Source organism: Eptesicus fuscus, chromosome 1 (genome assembly GCF_027574615.1).
Source record: "Eptesicus fuscus isolate TK198812 chromosome 1, DD_ASM_mEF_20220401, whole genome shotgun sequence".
Classification (NCBI taxonomy): Eukaryota; Metazoa; Chordata; class Mammalia; order Chiroptera; family Vespertilionidae; genus Eptesicus; species Eptesicus fuscus.
This window is the reverse complement of record NC_072473.1, coordinates 134,754,185-134,770,982: the sequence shown is the minus strand read 5'-3', so window position 1 is coordinate 134,770,982 and position 16,798 is coordinate 134,754,185. Positions and strand designations below refer to the sequence as shown.

The 16,798-nt window shown below is 43.3% G+C and overlaps 1 protein-coding gene across 1 annotated transcript in view; it reads right to left on the bottom strand.

Annotated features, from left to right (window-relative positions):
* The window catches only part of MED14 (mediator complex subunit 14), a 59,667-nt gene that overhangs the window by 10,664 nt on the left and 32,205 nt on the right, over positions 1 to 16,798 (bottom strand). Inside the window, exons 16-25 of the mRNA XM_008153031.3 lie at positions 16,064 to 16,140; positions 11,804 to 11,964; positions 11,571 to 11,717; positions 10,241 to 10,332; positions 9,205 to 9,357; positions 8,662 to 8,931; positions 6,844 to 6,984; positions 4,888 to 4,999; positions 1,980 to 2,111; positions 95 to 277 (exon numbers count right to left, since the gene is read on the bottom strand). Of these exons, the coding sequence (XP_008151253.1) occupies positions 95 to 277; positions 1,980 to 2,111; positions 4,888 to 4,999; positions 6,844 to 6,984; positions 8,662 to 8,931; positions 9,205 to 9,357; positions 10,241 to 10,332; positions 11,571 to 11,717; positions 11,804 to 11,964; positions 16,064 to 16,140 (1,468 nt within the window). The remainder of the gene's footprint in view (positions 1 to 94; positions 278 to 1,979; positions 2,112 to 4,887; positions 5,000 to 6,843; positions 6,985 to 8,661; positions 8,932 to 9,204; positions 9,358 to 10,240; positions 10,333 to 11,570; positions 11,718 to 11,803; positions 11,965 to 16,063; positions 16,141 to 16,798) is intronic.

The following is a 16,798-nucleotide window of genomic DNA, read 5'->3' as shown; positions in this document are numbered from 1 at the left end:
AAGTAGATCATGATCTTCAAACGTGAGGATGGAATAAAATAGGTCAGTCGTTGGTTATACTGAAAGCAGACATAAACGTGTTGATTACACTCACTTGTTCCAGCTCGAGGGGAATGAGAAGCGTCTGGAACTGGAGAATGTAGTGATGGGTTGGCTGGTGACATCCCAGGTAACCGTGTTGCTGGTGAGGGGCCAGACACTTGAGGAGACCCTGGCCAGTTCCCTGCTCGTCCACTTGGTGACACCATAGTGTACGGAGAACTGGGGTCCAGGCCTCCTGGAAACAAATACATGGTTTTCAAAGTCTGCATTTTAATATCTGAAAAGTACTTGACAACACTTAAATGCTTACACTTTACATGGTGATATTAACACGGCGCATCTGAATATTTTGTGTAGTTCATGTACTTTTGAATGATATAAAAATTAGATAAAAAGACGGAGAAGGAATAAAATTTACCTTCACGCGAACTTCAAGATGTAGAATACATAACAATTTATATCACAGAACAATCTTCTATAGGTTTGAAAATATTAAGCAAAAAAAATCTCAAAGCTCCGTTAAGGAAAGAAATTTTACATTTTTAATTGTGACAGATTATATTTTCATTCTACTCAGAGGAGGCTGAGGAGAGGGAAATTTTCCATTTTCTTTATTTAGTAAAGGTGACATGGACTAAGAAATGAACCAAAGAATAATGTTTTGAAATCAGCGACTTCCTGGACAATTTGGTATTTCAATTCACCCTGCAGGGTTACACCACTTTGTAACCAAATGACAAACTGAAAAAAATACTTCTACCAAATACCAGAGAATAAACGGTCCTTCCTTAGAGGTCTCACAAAGTGATACAAACAAACAGACATAAGAACACAGGAAGAGGATATAAACTGGCACACACAAAATAAGCAGCACACATTAAGCAATAAGGTACCATTTTTGACCTATCTAAATAACCAAGGTTTTAAAAAATCATAATACCCTGTGTTGGCAATGATGCAGGGAAACAGACATTCTAGTATGATACTAGAGGCAATTGGCACAGGCTTTTGGGTGAGCAGTCTGTAATATGTTTTAAAAGCTTTAGAATTTCTCAAACCCTTTGAGGCAGCAATTCCACTTCTAGGAACTTACCTAAGGAATAATCATGCGAGCAGACACGACACCACTTTTACTTGTGAAAAAATGGGAACATTCTAAACATATCGTAATAGGAGAGCAGTGAAATATGGTACGCCCAGGTAAGGGAATGCTATGAAGCCATTTGGTATGACACTGTAGAGTTCTTACTGCCAGAAATGTTGCCGCAAATATTAATAGTAAAGAGTAAAAATCTCCAGTGCTACACAGCTGTCAAATCTGAGGAACGGTAGGCATGACATATTTAAGTGAAAAAAGTAAGGAACTGAACACCACGTGCAATATGCTGTCTGCCATGTGCGTAAAACCCGTATTTGCTTATTATGCATAAAACATCTGCGAGAACAAGAAGAAATGAATGACACTAGCTAAATGCCCGTGGGAGGAGGAACTAGGTGGCTCGTGGAACAGAAGGAAACACTCCACTGGCTACTTCTTCTATTCTTTATTGATTTGAACCAATCTGAAATAGGACTTTTGAATTAATTAGTGAAAAAAGTTGTCTCAGCATAACATAAAGGGTAGGGTCCCAATTTTGGGGTGTGGGGGGGATATGTTTGAGGCAGGAGACAAGAAGATGGATGGGTAGAGAGCAAGCAAGAGACTCGAGCAGGTAGGCAAGCAGGGGTGTGTGACCGGAAGAGCGAGGGAGAGGGAGTGAGTCCAATGCAGACAAAACTGGTCGGTCTCTGCATGGTGTGGCTAGGAAAAATTTCTTTTCTTTTGCTATTTCCCCAATAAACAAGTGCTCATTTTGCAAAAAGAAAATAATTTACGTAAATAAAACTACTTCCACGGCAAACTCTTGTGCTACAGCAGTTTCCATGTACGGACTCACCATGTGGACTAGCAAAGCTGGCCCCTGGTCCTATAGAGAGTCCATGCGAGGATGGGGGAGGAGTTGGAACAAATGACGCTGGTGACGGGGCTCTCAAAGCCCCACTGGGGGAGCTGGCAGCATGCAGGTTTCCTGATAAACGAGAATAATTATAGATGATCTTGCAGGACACCTCTTATGTCCTGTCCAAGGACCCCAAGTTAAGACTCTACAGACTAAAGAAATAAGTAGTAAAGCTCCCTAATAGCGCACAGGAAAACTACAACTTTCATTAGGAAAAAAAGAGGTCAATTCCATGAGGCCCAAATTCCAGCTCTTATATTGGCTAATTTGAAAAAAGAATCCAGTGTACTCTTTATTCACCCATCCACTCATTCAACTAGGCCTGAACGTCAATTTCATGCCTAGCATTGTGCGTGGTACGCACCGGGGATTAGCAGGTAACAAGATATAAAAATTCCTGTTGTCATGAAACTTATATGCCAGTAGAATGTGAAAGACTATAAATACGTGTCAGGTAGGGAGTGATAAGAGCTATGGAGAAAACAGGGAGAGGTAAGGGGCGATACTGAGCAGTGGTGGAGGTAGGTGCTGTTCTTTATGTAACGCAATCAGAGAAGACCTCGTGAGCCGAGAAACAAAGGAAGTGAAGGAAGAGGCATGAGGTTACACAGGGCTTCAGATATTCCAGGCAAACATCTAGTGCAAAGGATCTGAAGGCAGCCACAGTTATAAATAACAGGGAAGAGGCCAGTGTGCTGGAACAGCGTGGGGGGAGGGGGGGGTTGAGGGATATGAAGTCAGAGAGGCAGGGAGTGGTCCTAAATCACACTGGGACTTGTAGGCCACTCAAAGGACTTAGGGTTTACCCTGAAGGAACTGGGAAGCCACTGCAGTTTGCAGCTGAGGAGTCATGAACTAACTTCTGTTCCAGAAGGATCCCTCTAGCTGCTGTGTGAAAAACAGACTATAGGGCAGGGCCAAGGCCAGCGCAACCAGTAAGTGCAGTCATCCAGGTGAGAGGTGGCTAATGACCTGGGCGAGGGCACAGGCTGATATGGTGAAAAGTGGTTAGATTCTGGATAAATTCTAAAGATAGAGCTGGCTGCATTCGGTAACCGGCTGAATGTGGGTGAGAGAGAAAGAGGAATCCAACATGACTCTTTAACAGCTTTGGTCCAGGCAGCAGGAAGGAAGGGGCTGCCATTTACTGAGAGGGGGGCTTGTGGGAGGAGCAATTTGCGGTGGGGAGGAGGGGTGGTTGGTGGGTTTCAGATGTTGACTAGACAGCTAAATGGAAATGTTGAATAAACAGCTGGAAATACAGGACTTGAATTCCAGGGTAAGGCCTAGATAGGAGATACGAAAAAAGGGGAGACATGAGCTTAAAAATGGTATTTAGCCACAGGACTAGTTTTAACTTAGAATTATGAAAGGGGGACCATGGCTACCAAAACTATGAATAAATGCAACCCTAAAATACTTGCTACCTTACCATAACTATCCTCAATATCATCAAGTTTCAAATTCTCTACGTCTAAGAGAATTTCACATTTCCATGTCCTATAATACCTAGTGCAATGCGTTACATTCAATAGACATGTTGATCAACTTGCTTAACCTTTGTTATTTTACTTATGTAGCTGTGTGACCTGGACAAGTGATTACAGGGTAAAGTGCTTAGAATGGGGCTTGGCACAGACTAAGTACTATATATTCCTGTCTGCTATTATCATTATTTCAAAATAATCATTTCTCCTACCTTCTATGCAAAACCAGTCTCAACTCTATCCTAGAAAAACACTCTCCTGCCCTAGCTGATTTGGCTCAGTGGATAGAGCATTGGCCTGCGGACTGAAGGGTCCCGGGTTCGATTCTGGTCAAGGGCATATGCCCGGGTTGCGGGCTCGATCTCCATTAGGGGGCATACAGGAGATAGCCCATCAATGATTCTATCTCGTCACTGATGTTTCTCTCTCTCCCGTCCTCTTTGAAATCAATAAAAAAAATATATATATTTTAAAAACACTCTCCTTGGGTTCCATGCCCTGTGTCTCCTGTTTTCCTTCTTGTTCTCTTGGCCGCTCCTTCTCGGGATAAGCTCACCCACCCACGTGGGCTTCAGTGACCTTCAGTGACATGACAACAACTTCCAAGTCTTCATCTGTGGTCCAGGCATCTCTGATGGGCAGGCAGGCGATCATGTCCCCCAGAAATCGGACACCTGTCTTCCTTGCTAGGTGATCAAGCTCCCGAGCAGGGCTGGTCCCTGGCTCCCGGGTCAATCCTCGGCAGCATGCAGCATTTGGCACAGAGCTTCAGAGAGGCCCATGAACTGTTAGGTCAACAGTCAAACCTTGGCCTTCTCAAGCAATTTGACCGCATCCTTCGTGGGGTTACCAGCAGAGCCATTTTGCTTGGACAGGCAGGCGGTGCGCTGCCTAGCTCTGAGGGGCGGGCACCATTCACAGGTACCAGGGCGTGGCCAACCTTCTGGGAGGGCCGGTCGCCGTGGTGGGAAAGCGGCCTCGGACACTACATGAACGTGTGGCTGCATTCCAACGAAACTATCCACAGAACAGGTGGAGGGAGGGCAGGACCTGGCCCACAGGCTTCAGTTTGCCAACAGAATTCTGACATAGATCATGCGATTAGATTAGCACTTCTTGGAGCTGTGCCATGAGTCTGGCCCTGGGTGATAACACCAACATTTAATTCGGACCTTTTAAAGTGCTTTGAATCATGAACACGGATTTCACAACCCTGCCATCATGAATGAATGGCAGAGACGTAGCCACAGACTAGAAAGGGAGTTCTCTCTGCAGTCCGAGGCTACACGCGCAGTGCTTCTGTGTGTGCGTACTTTCGATTTAAAGGTGACACGACAAGAAAATAAGTATCGCCTTACCTGGAGACTGTGTGTGCATCATAGAGGGAGAGGGGCTAACTGTGCTATGGTAAGATGTAGGAGGTGAAGTAAGAGGATAAGCGCCTGATGATCCTGGCTGCTTGGGAAATGGCTGAAAAGAAGAAATGGAAATGTTTGTCAAATGGCCAACCACAGCCCCAGTGTATGGCTTCCCCAACAGATAGCTCCAGCAACGCCATTTCACACTTCGTGAAAATGTACAAAATACACATCAATAACACGGGTTTGAAAAAACCTCCTGACTTTTAAAAATCAACACCCACATTCCCGAACTCGCGATGCCATTGCTTATATTCCTCAAGATGGCTTTCGCTCCTTTTATCGGTCCTAGTTTAACTGGCAGTACAGAAAAAATAACGCTTCTTTCCTTTGGTGGAGTTTTGGAGTCAGTGAAACATGGTAGTTCAACCTGACCTCTACTTACCTTTACCTTCATCTCCAGTAATGAAAACAACGTAATCCTTTCTGCTCTGTTTTTGTAAAAATTGAGGTACAAATCACATATAGTAAAGTGCACAAATCTTAATGTGGATGGATTTTTACAAGCATACTACCACATAGACCAAGATACTGAAGAGATTGCCAGAACCCCAAAGGCCTCCCTTATACACTTTGTCTTCATCACCTCCCCAAAGGTAAGCACTATTTTGACTTCTATTACTCAAGTTTGGTTTTGCATTTCATATAAATACTGAATGTACTCATTATATACATGGCATCTGGCTTCTTTTGGTCAACTCTATGGCAGTGAAATTAATCATGTTGCTGCATGAAGCAATAATTTGCTTTCTCATTTCTGTAAAGTATTCCATTGTATAAATATACCCCAATTTATCTACTCATGCTACTGTTGCTAGATATTTGAGTTTTTCACAATTTTTTGGATAAATAATGTTGCTATAAAAGTTCTTGTGTTTTTTTGATGCATTTTTAAAAAATATTTTGATTTTTTACAGAGAGGAAGGGAGAGGGATAGAGAGTTAGAAACATCGATGAGAGAGAAACATCGATCAGCTGCCTCCTGCACACCCCCTACTGGGGATGTGCCCACAACCAAGGTACATGCCCTTGATCGGAATCGAACCTAGGACGCTTGAGTCCGCAGGCTGATGCTCTATCCACTGAGCCAAACCAGTTAGGGCTTTTTGATGCATTTCTGTTGCATATATACCTAAGAGTAGAATCGTTAAGCCATATGTTGCATAATGTTCATCTTTAGCCCTCTGGAATGCTGCTAAACCCCACGGCAAGCTACTTGTACCATTTCTCACGGCCTCCAGTAATAAGTGAGTTTCAGTTGCTCCTAATACCCAATGCTGGCAAGGATGATCATTTTTCTTCTTAAAGCCACTATTGAGGCTATGGAGGATTATCTCACTGCACTTTTGATTTGTGTTTCTGTGATGCCAAATGACGTTGAACGCCTTTCCTGTGCTTACTAGCCATTTGGACATCCTCTTGGTGATTACACGGGTCATCACTGACATCACTAAGCGCACAAGTCTGAGGTTAATGCTGCTGCTGGTACTATTCACTTGCCATCACTGGAAGCCTCCTCCTTGTCACCTCTAGCACTATTTGTTCACATGCACTTCCTGGGCATCTGGGACGCAATCTCCTTTTCTTTCAATAACGAAGCCCAGCCCTGGCCAGTGTGGTTCAGTTAGCTGGGCTTCGTCCGGTGCACTGAAAGGTTGCCAGTTCGATTCCCAGTCAGGACACATACCCAGGTTTCGGACTCAATCCCCAGTGGGGGAAGTGCAGGAGGCGGCTGATCAACTTTTCCCTCTTACACAGATGTTCTCTCTCTCTCCCCCTCTGCCTTCCTCTCTCTAAAAATAAACAAACCATCTTAAAAGAAAGAAGCCCAGACACCTGTAGAACCTGTTAAATTAAACAAATGTGATGCCGTGTGGAATTTCAGCTACACGTTACCTGTTGCTGAGGTGGCGGCTGGAGCTGGGAGATTAGAGAATCCATCATATCTCCTCCTATGGGAGAAGGGGGATTATCGTCCTCATTTACAGACCTTCTCCGAGCATCCTGATTGCTGTCAACAAACATGTTCAGGAAGGTCTATGGATAGAAACAGGTAAAACTTACATTATTTTACCTAACTTTAGTATGGTATTTTAGATTATTTCTAATATTTTAACAGAAATAAACATACCATGTGTATCTCTGAAATAGAAATTTAACACGTGATCACTATCACTAGGACAACCTGAAGGACATATTGGTAATCTTGAAGGAGGGATATTGAGGAAAACTGTTAACCACCGCAACAAAATCAACATCGAGGTTTAAAAAGTACAGTGCAAGCAACGAGTTGAAGAAAGAATTAAACCCTGGCACTTCTTAACAATAGGCCAAAATATTTTCTTATTAATTTCTGAAGCAAAAATGGGGAGGAGAGGATCAAAAGTTGTATGTTGGAAAATTTCCTACTTAGTGAGAGTTTTCACTTTTTAAGCTAGAAAATATGAGAGGAAAACAATAAAGAAACTAAGCCATCTTTTCTCTTTTTTCTCTAATGACTTAATCTTGAATCATCAAGAATGGGACAGCCTTGTTTATAAGATATGGCATCAAAGGCTACCAGAATTTGTGTCAAGCATAGCTTTTCTTTGTTGTAATACTCTTCATCTTCCCAGTCTTTAAAAATATAGGTCATAAGATTATCAGAATCACTCAAAAGCATTTAAAAGTACATAGTCTAATTTCGAATTAAAGATGACGATTCACAACACATTTCATCTTCTCCCAATAATGCATATGAAACGCTTATAAACATTTTTTAAAGCAATAACTCACAACAAAAAAAGAATGGGAAAAGAAAAAACTAGCAGTAAACTCTGGAGGCTGCAGAGCAGATGGCTGAGTGGTAACCAACAGCGGGAGGGAGCTGTATGCGAAGCAAGCAGTGGGGGAAGCCAAGAAGCGACGCTATTTCCATCTAGACCCTCAACACACGTAGGAACTGGCAGCACCAGATACCTCTGCAAGTCAGGATGAAGGTGAAAAATTACCCAATCCAAACTGCTATCGAGCCCTGTTGTAAGAACAGGAGGAAAGGAAGAGGTGTTTGTGAGCAGCAGCCTGGAACGAGGAAGGAGCGCACAGAAAGCATTCAAAAAGAATTAAATCCTCATCTTTCATTGTGACCATCAGATAATGCCCTCAACTAAGCAGTCAACAAACAGCAATGTCATCACCTATTTAAAGATAAGCTATAAATACCAAGAGAATCAACTATGTAAGAGTTGAAAACATAGCGGGAAAATGGCAGGAGAGGGTTGCAGGGAACTAATTTTCAAAAACAAGTCATTCGGAACTATTTGACTCTACATTATAAGCAATTGAGCTGTTACACCAGAGTCTCCAAGGATTAGGGCCCAGGGCCCTACATTTTAAAAAAGCACCTTAGTTCTGCTGGCACATCAAACCTCTCAATAAGCAGGATGAAGACTACTTTTAACGTTCTGAGTAGTGAACAGGACTCTCTTCAGTATCGTCCACCTTGCTCAGCAGAGTAGGGAACAAAGGGAAAGACATTTCTCACCTCATACACAGGCACAACCCTTTAGTAGAACTTCTAGCTCCTTCCGAGGCAAGCGGCAGAGCTAATGCGTGAACATGGCTGCTTATTAAGTTTAGACAGGAATTTGTCGCTTTTCCCCATTATTTCCCCCTCAAAGGAATGGTCTGAGATCACGTTTATGCTTATTCATGCTGTACCACTTAGTGTGTTACCTTTAGTCCTGGGGCAGGATAAAACCCTTCCACTAGCTTGCTATTATCGAAAAGACTATAGGCGCCATCCCGAATGGCCACCACGCCTCGGCTCCGGCAGTAGATGTCAATGCAGTACATGTTCCTGAAGGCCAGTCTGATGTGGGTGGACGACTGCGGCAGAATGGAGAAGCACTGGTAGGCAGTGTTGGTTCTCTGGGTCAAGCCCAGCATCGGCACGGTGGGCAGTTTGTTGATGGCGTTTAACGGAGCCTGAGTATCAAACAGTACCTACGAGGAGCAAACACAGTGAGAGCAGCCAGCTTCTGTACAATGCCAAAGCCTCAGAATTTTCCATGTAGAACCAACATAAATGAAGACGATGTCCTTCTGACACATCCCATAAAACTTTTCCTTGAAGCGAATGCAAACTAGATCGCTCTGTCCACTTTGAATCAGAGAAAATTCTCCAAGAAAAGTGCAAGATATGAAAGACACGGACGCCCACCCGCGTCACTAATACTAACCGAATCTTGTTTTTAACGAGAAAATAAACTCAATTACCTGTAGTAACTGAACCACATTTGGTGTTTTGTTGAACATTTCCTGAAGCTGATGGAGAATGGTATTGTGACAGTTACTGCAACCTGAGTTTGGACCAACAGTTCCCAAAGAAATGTGGAATTTCTGATGTATCGAATTCCATTGGATACTAATCTAAATCAAAGAGAATACACATTTCAGACACTGAGAGAGTAAAAGATTCAAGTAGTCGAAAAAATGTTTCAACAGTAAGGCAAAATTTCAAAGATCTAAATTAGATCTTTTCTGAAAGCAACTCCTAAGACTGGACTCTCTAAATTCCAGACGTGCTGTTACTAAGGACTAGTGCATTTGCTGAGCATGTGTGTTAGATAGTCCACTTCTAAATAAAACAGAAAGAGAGGGTGATAAAGAAAACATTTGATTAAACTTTATTTAAAACTTACTTAAAAATTACCAATGATGTTTCTAATGTTCACTTTTCCTTGAGCTGAAGGAGAGTCACCCTCTAGGAAGCCACCCCCAACACAGAGGCCTTCGTTAACAGGTTTTTAAACACGCAAGTAATTTCTGATATTACTTGATGTGGAGAGTGCAGAAAGAAGCCAGCTGGCTGAATGTTCATACTAAATTTCTAGGGCTTTACATGTGAGGTAGAAAAAAAACCATTAGCAAAAACTATGAATTATGGGGAATACCTTAAAAAGCAAGATAAGATCAAACAATGTTCATTATCACATGACCAAAAGTAGACACACCATATTGTTCAAACCCATATGTGAACTTCATCACACTAATCACATTGCTAAGCAGATCTGAAATCAGTTAAGAACAAAATGCAAAAACTAAAAGTACATTATCGTGTACTTTCAATTTAAAAGAGTTAAACATTATAGTACACTATATTTATATCAACCAAGTATTTAAATTTTACCATTTATCCCTAATTTCTACTTGAGCCCCCAATTATTTCAAGGCAGTTTTCATAATTTTTGAATTCTTGCTTTTTACAAGACTGATGAGAGGAACTTCAGTTTTAATTAATTCAGACACTTACTGAGCTTCCTTTGGTGGTTCCGTAACACAAGATAAGTTTTCGATAATTATAAACACGAACTTCTGAGAAAATATTTAGATGAGCAGGTATGTCTAAATAGAAAGGAAACAAAAAGGAGATTAAGATTACACATGCAAAATGAAAACTATATATTTGAAAAGGAGGGTATTTTGGCAATATTATATTCCTTGATCAAAGTCTCTAAAACGTGTAATTTAGTAAAAAAAGAAAAAAGAAAGCAACAGCATAAATAGAAAGTAGGCGTCCTTCCATTTCCATTTCTACATGAGGGGGCCTGGGCAGGGGTGGAGATATACTTAAGCAATAGCATAGTGGTCAGAGGCTTCAATTCCAGCTCTGCCATTTACTAGCTATGTGACCATCAACAAGTTTCTTAAGTCTCTGTGACTTGTTTTTTCCAATTATAAAATGAAGAATAACTTACCCACCTCATAGAGTGATTGATTATGACAAGTTAATATAAGCAAACTGTTTATTACATTGTACGGCACATAGTAAACTCTCTAAGTATTAACTATTATTATAATCTATACTAATAAAAGGGCAATATGCTAATTAGACTGGATAGACAGGACGTCTTCCGGACATCCTTCCGGACAAAGCCACAGTGGCGGGGGCTGAGGCAGAGGCGTTTAGGGGCGATCAGGCTAGCAGGGGAGAGTGGTTAGGGGCGATCAGGCCAGCAGGAGAGAGCAGTTAGGGGTGATCAGGCAGTCAGGCAGAGGGGTTAGGGGTGATCAGGCAGGCAGAGTAGTTAGGGGTGATCAGGCTGGCAGGAGAGAGCAGTTAGGGGTGATCAGGCAGGCAGGCAGAGGGGTTAGGGGTGATCAGGCCGGCAGGAGAAAGCAGTTAGGGGCGATCAGGCTGGCAGGCAGAGGTGGTTAGGAGCGAGCAGGCCAGCAGGGGAGAGCGGTTAGGGGCAATCAGGTTGGCAGGCAGGTGAGCGGTTAAGAGCCAGCAGTCCCAGATTGCAAGAGGGTTGTCTGACTGCGGGATCAGGCCTAAACTGGCAGTCGGACATCTCCCAAGGTGTCCCGGATTGAAGAGGGTGCAGGCTGGGCTGAGGGACCCCTCCCACCCGTGTGTACCGGGCCTCTAATACACGGGTATACCCATGTGTAAAAATTTCTGGAGACATAATTAACAGTGGTTGTCTCTGAGGGAAGGAAACTGAAGCCTAAGTTAAAAGGGAAACTTATTTCTCATTAGATATACTTTTGCTTTTTTTTTAAAAAACAATAGTGCACGTTTTACTTCTTTAAAAAAGGGGAGATGCTTTTCCCCCCAGAAGGAAGATTATCACACGTACCTGGTAGAGAACGTGCAAATTCCAACACACACTCATATAATCGTGCAATGCTATTCCAGTCATTAAGGAACATTTCCACCACTTTCCTACCACCAACGGGTTCAGACAACAGGTTTTCATATGTTAGATAAACATGCCGGGATGGTCCTACAGGGTTAAGAGAGAAATTAATAGCAATCAGTATGAAAAAAGGCCCAGAAATATACAAAGACAAAGTGTGTGAAGCATCTCACCTTGTTCCCTGGTAGAAGTGCCATTAAGCGGACAATTTGCAAACACTAACTCTGCCACCCACGTGCGGTTATTTCTACCTTGCAATCGGAAAGTGCAATCGAGGAGAGAGCGGTCCAGCGCCTTCTGGGTTTCCTCACTTACACCCTTACAGGGAGGAATTCTGGTGAGGAGAGACAGCACATGAAGTACTTCCCATCACAGAAAGACAAAAGCACAATCTCTACAATGACAGGGGGCATTTACATTAGAGCTTCAGTTCAAAGTCCCTACTAGGCACCTTCTGTAAAGGAAGGAGGCAACTCATAGCAATTCAAGGCAATTAATAGCATTTAACCCATTTCCATTCACTTCAACACAGGTTAGGACTCTCATTTTAACAAAGTGATGTTTGCTTTCATCCTTAATCTTGTTATTAGAAAAGACCACAGTTCTTGAGAATGAAAAATCAAGGGTATTGACTTTCTAGAAAATCTATTTAGAATATCCTCAAGGAAAAACTAAGGGGAACAAAATGCTTGTAAAGTCACTTGGGAAGGCAGGATGATGCAGTGGAAAGTACAGGGCAACGGAATCAGGGACCTGCATTTGAATTCTGACTCAGCCGCATATAAATCCTTGGATTTCAGTTTCCAACTACAAAATGGAGATAAATAACTATCTCATGGTCAGTGATTTTAAAACATATAAAGTGCTTATGGTGGCTGATACAGCAGGTATTCATAGGTGTTAATCCCCCTTGCAGTAAAACAAATCTTCATCACTGACCGCCATGACAGAATTCCAGGTTCATTACCATCCCCTTTGCCTCCTCTGTAGAGTAGTAACATGCACTAGGATGAACTTTAAATGTATTAATTCATTTAGCATACATATTATCACTCACATGTATCACATATACAAGAGGAACGTATTAGTTGTCTTACCACACCTACCTATCCATTTCATCGCAATTTTATGACTCTCTTATTTGTCATAATACACTGAGAAGTAATAGTTTAGCTGTTTTCAGTAATGGATGAAAATAATGAGATAATATATTCTTTAACCCTACCTACATTATCCTGTAACTCATAGGGAAGGTGGATCAATTCTCAGATTTGGTATGATTATCAATAACTAAGGAAAACAACAACAACTATAACTGGAAACGGAATCTTGGTTTAGGTCAGTGATGGCGAACCTATGACACGCATGTCAGCACTGACACGCGTAGCCATTTCTGATGACACGCGGCCGCATGCCGAAGATGAAACATTTGCTGCTCCTGAGGATGAAACATTTGCGAAATAATGTTTTTTCCTCAAAGTGACACACTACCCGAGTTATGCTCAGTTTTTTGGCGAAGTTTGACACACCAAGCTCCAAAGGTTGCCCATCACTGGTGTAGGCTCTTGCTCAGACTGTAACACCTAGAACAGGGTTTTTCAATGTTGGCAATAGTGACGTTTTGGGCTGGACTCTGTTGTGGAGGGCTGTCCAGTGCAGCCCTGGTCTCTCCCTACCAGATGCCAGGAGCGCCTTATCCCCTCTGATAACCAAAAATATCCCCAAACATTGCCAAACATCTAGAGGGCAAAGTACCCTGGGGTTGAGAACCACTGACCCTGGAATAAACAACTTCAGAGAGCAGACCAGAGACAGAAATTGCATATGGTAAAAAATAAACGGTAGGGGGAAGAAATCTATAAGGTTGCATAAAGTTAACATAGTACTGAAATTTTCTCAATTAAAAATTCATCACAACTCTTCTTAAATGTACAGCTTTTTAAGTTTTTCAAATGTGAATCTTTCATACTAGAGACCTTTTATTACTACCAGGAAGATTTCATTTGGGGTAGTTGTTATAGGAATCGAATACATTGCATATATGCTTTTCTTTAATCCTCACCCAAGGACATGCTTAAAGGGAGGGAGGGAGGGAGGGAGGGAGGGAGGGAGGGAGGGAGGGAGGAACATCAATTAGCTGCCTTCTGTAGGCGCCCCAACTGGGGATCAAACCCGCAACCCAGGTATACGCCTGGACTGAGAATCAAACTGGCAACCTTTCGGTGCACAGGATGAAGCTCAACCAACTGAGCCACTCCAGCCGGGCACACATATGCCTGCCCCCACCCTTCAAAACATAACCCTAACCCGTAAGAGTTATAAAGCAACCAATTCAGACAGATTTTTAAATCTTGATTTTGAAAATGTAAATGCAATACATTTATCTTCCTTTCACATAAAATAGGTATTTCATGAAATCCATCTGGTTAGAAAATGAACACACAGAAGCCAGCACATTTTCAAGTAAGAACTAAGTAAGAATAAGACTCCTTCCAATTTATGGTCTCAGGAACCATACAACCTTGAAAACATATTCCATGTCACTTTCTTAATCTGTGACATAAATACAATTGGCTTACCCCAAGAAACTTGGACAATATTTACTTGCTTTTAAGGTTATAAATGTAACAGAGAGAATAAAAGTAAGCTACCTTCTTAGGCGGGAGGATTATGAGTTCTCGAAAGGGGACTGAAATTGCTTTCATAAAAATGCTGAGCATAAGTTATTTTAAAACTCTTGCAAAATATAAAAACATAACTAAGAAAATAGAACACAAAAGTTAACATCACCTACTCATCTGCAGTTGCCAAGAAGAGTGAAAAGAAAAAAAATACCCTGCATTTGAAGCCGAAGTAATTCAAAACCGAATGAATGCAATTAAATTAAGAGTACTGCATTTTCCTATTGATTTCCACTGTAAGACTAGCTCTCCCGCGCCGGAAAACCACATTTCGCAGAGATGGCATTATGATAGCCAGGAAGGAAAGCTATTCCCATTATCTGGAGTGAGCACCAGGACACGCCGGTGGTGTGTGTGCCGCCTGCTAGCCCTTCCCATCTTCCACGGCCACAAACTGATCCCCACGTAACAAAACTGAAAGCCCTGCTGGCTCAGATCCCAGAGCTGCCCTGTCTTCGCAGACAGGAATTCAAGCAGTAAGATGCTTATATGATTTATATTATTAAACATCTGAGAAACAATACAAATGCCAACAGAAGAAAATGTTTTCTGCACGAAAAAGGCTGATCTCTTGCCCTGGCCCGTGTTGCCCAGTTGGTTGAGTGTCGTCCCATGCGCCGAAGGGTCTCCAGTTCATTCCCAGTCAGGGCACATACCCAGGCTGTGGGTTTGATCTCCCGTCGGTGTATGCAAGGGAGGCAACTGATCGGTTTCTCTCTCTCTCTCTCCCTTCCTCTCTCTAAAAAAGAAGATATATATATATCTTAAATGGCATGCTACCTCTGCAGGTCCATCCTGGTCACCTTACGGAGCACAAACAATGCACCAGCTTTCCTTTTAAGCATCCTGTGGCCCTTGCCCTCTATGTTTAGAAGCAAGCCAAGCCCTCTGCCCAGCTCCCCCTGTGCACTCTTTCCTGGTGATCTAATTTACCATCCCAGCTCACTTACTATCGCCTTGGTGGTGACTCAGAAGTGCCTCGCGCTAGCCGACTGCGCCACTGGAGCTCCTGACTCATCTGCCTGCGCTGCCCAGACCTGCCTTCTGAGCGTGAGACATCCCTCCCTGCCCAAAGGGATGTCCAGGCGCCTCAGACTGAGGAAAGCCCCGCAAACTCACATCTCCAGTGTCCCTCATCTTAGAAAACCCCACACTCACCCATCATTCAGAAACACTTGCGGTATTTAATGATGTCACTTTCTGTTTAAAACGGCTTCTTATTGCCAGTAGGATCAAGTCTAAATTCCTTAAGGACACTTACAAAACCCCACGGGACCTGCACCCGCCCTGCTGAAGCTCTTCCCGTGCCAGGATGCTGAGCTCTCTTGCCTCCAAGCCTTCACAAAAGCAGTTACCCCTTCTGGCGAGGACCGCCCCTCCCCCCCTTGCTCCCCTTCCTCTAATTCTCACCTCTCCCTGACTTCCGAACTAGCCCAGATCCCCCTGCTGTGTGAGCCCCGAGCATCCTGAAGGGCTCCATCAGAATGCCAGCCTGACAGAGTCCCACTCAGGAAACATCTGCTGAATGAAGAAAAGCAAAGCAGAGGAAAGAAAACCTAAAACACCCAGCGGCGCGAGATTGCCGCTGGGCGGGTGAAAGAGAATCCTCCCCCAGATCTTAGCAATTCTCTGCAGAAATCCGGACTCCCACAGCTTCTGACTCGGCTTGATGCTGACCCGAGAGGACAGGAGCGGCTCTGGCCCTGGGGCTGCAATGGGTGGCACCCAGCGACACACATGACAGGGACTTACTTCAGTAAGCGAATCGCATGGCTGAAGCCATCCCCTTCCATTTGCACTCCTTGATGGGGAATCTCCAGATTGGACAACTAGGAGGAGAAAAGCACAGGGACGTCAGCCCACCGACTTCACCGGGGAACCGCCTTCTCTAGGGCCTCCGCTGCTTCTCGCGGCCTTTCCTGGGGCCGCTCGTTCTCAAAGCTGCGGCACATGAGGCACGGGCACCGTCCGCATCATTGGGTTTCCTGGGAACTGAAGTCCAGTGAAACGCAAAGATGCCCAGAGCTTCTGGTTAAAAAACGCCTCCATAGGTGATAAATCTTCAAAATTTGGGAGACCGATCTCATTTTTGTAGCGAACCAGAAGCAACATAACCTGTTCTGGTGGCTCCAAATGATTCAATTGTAAAGTAAGATTGGTTTACCGGTGTAATTCAATTATATTCGTTTGAAACACTGTTTGAATGATGGTCAGATCTCACTTCTAATCACAAACAATTATTTTTGTAGTTCAGAACCTTTCTGGAATATATTTTGATTTTTAAGAAACCATTTCCTGTACAGCCCGTGAAAGAAAGAGTTCCCAGTGGGAGGGCTCAGAGAGTGAGGTGTAAGGATGATGCGGGAGAGTGCCTGAGACCCTCCATGGCACTCCAGGTGCTTTAGGTGTGCCAGAAAGTCAGCTGATCCCAAAGGAATGCTTGACTCTTTATGTTGACCTTGGTCCAGAAAGGGTTTAAGGCAGCCC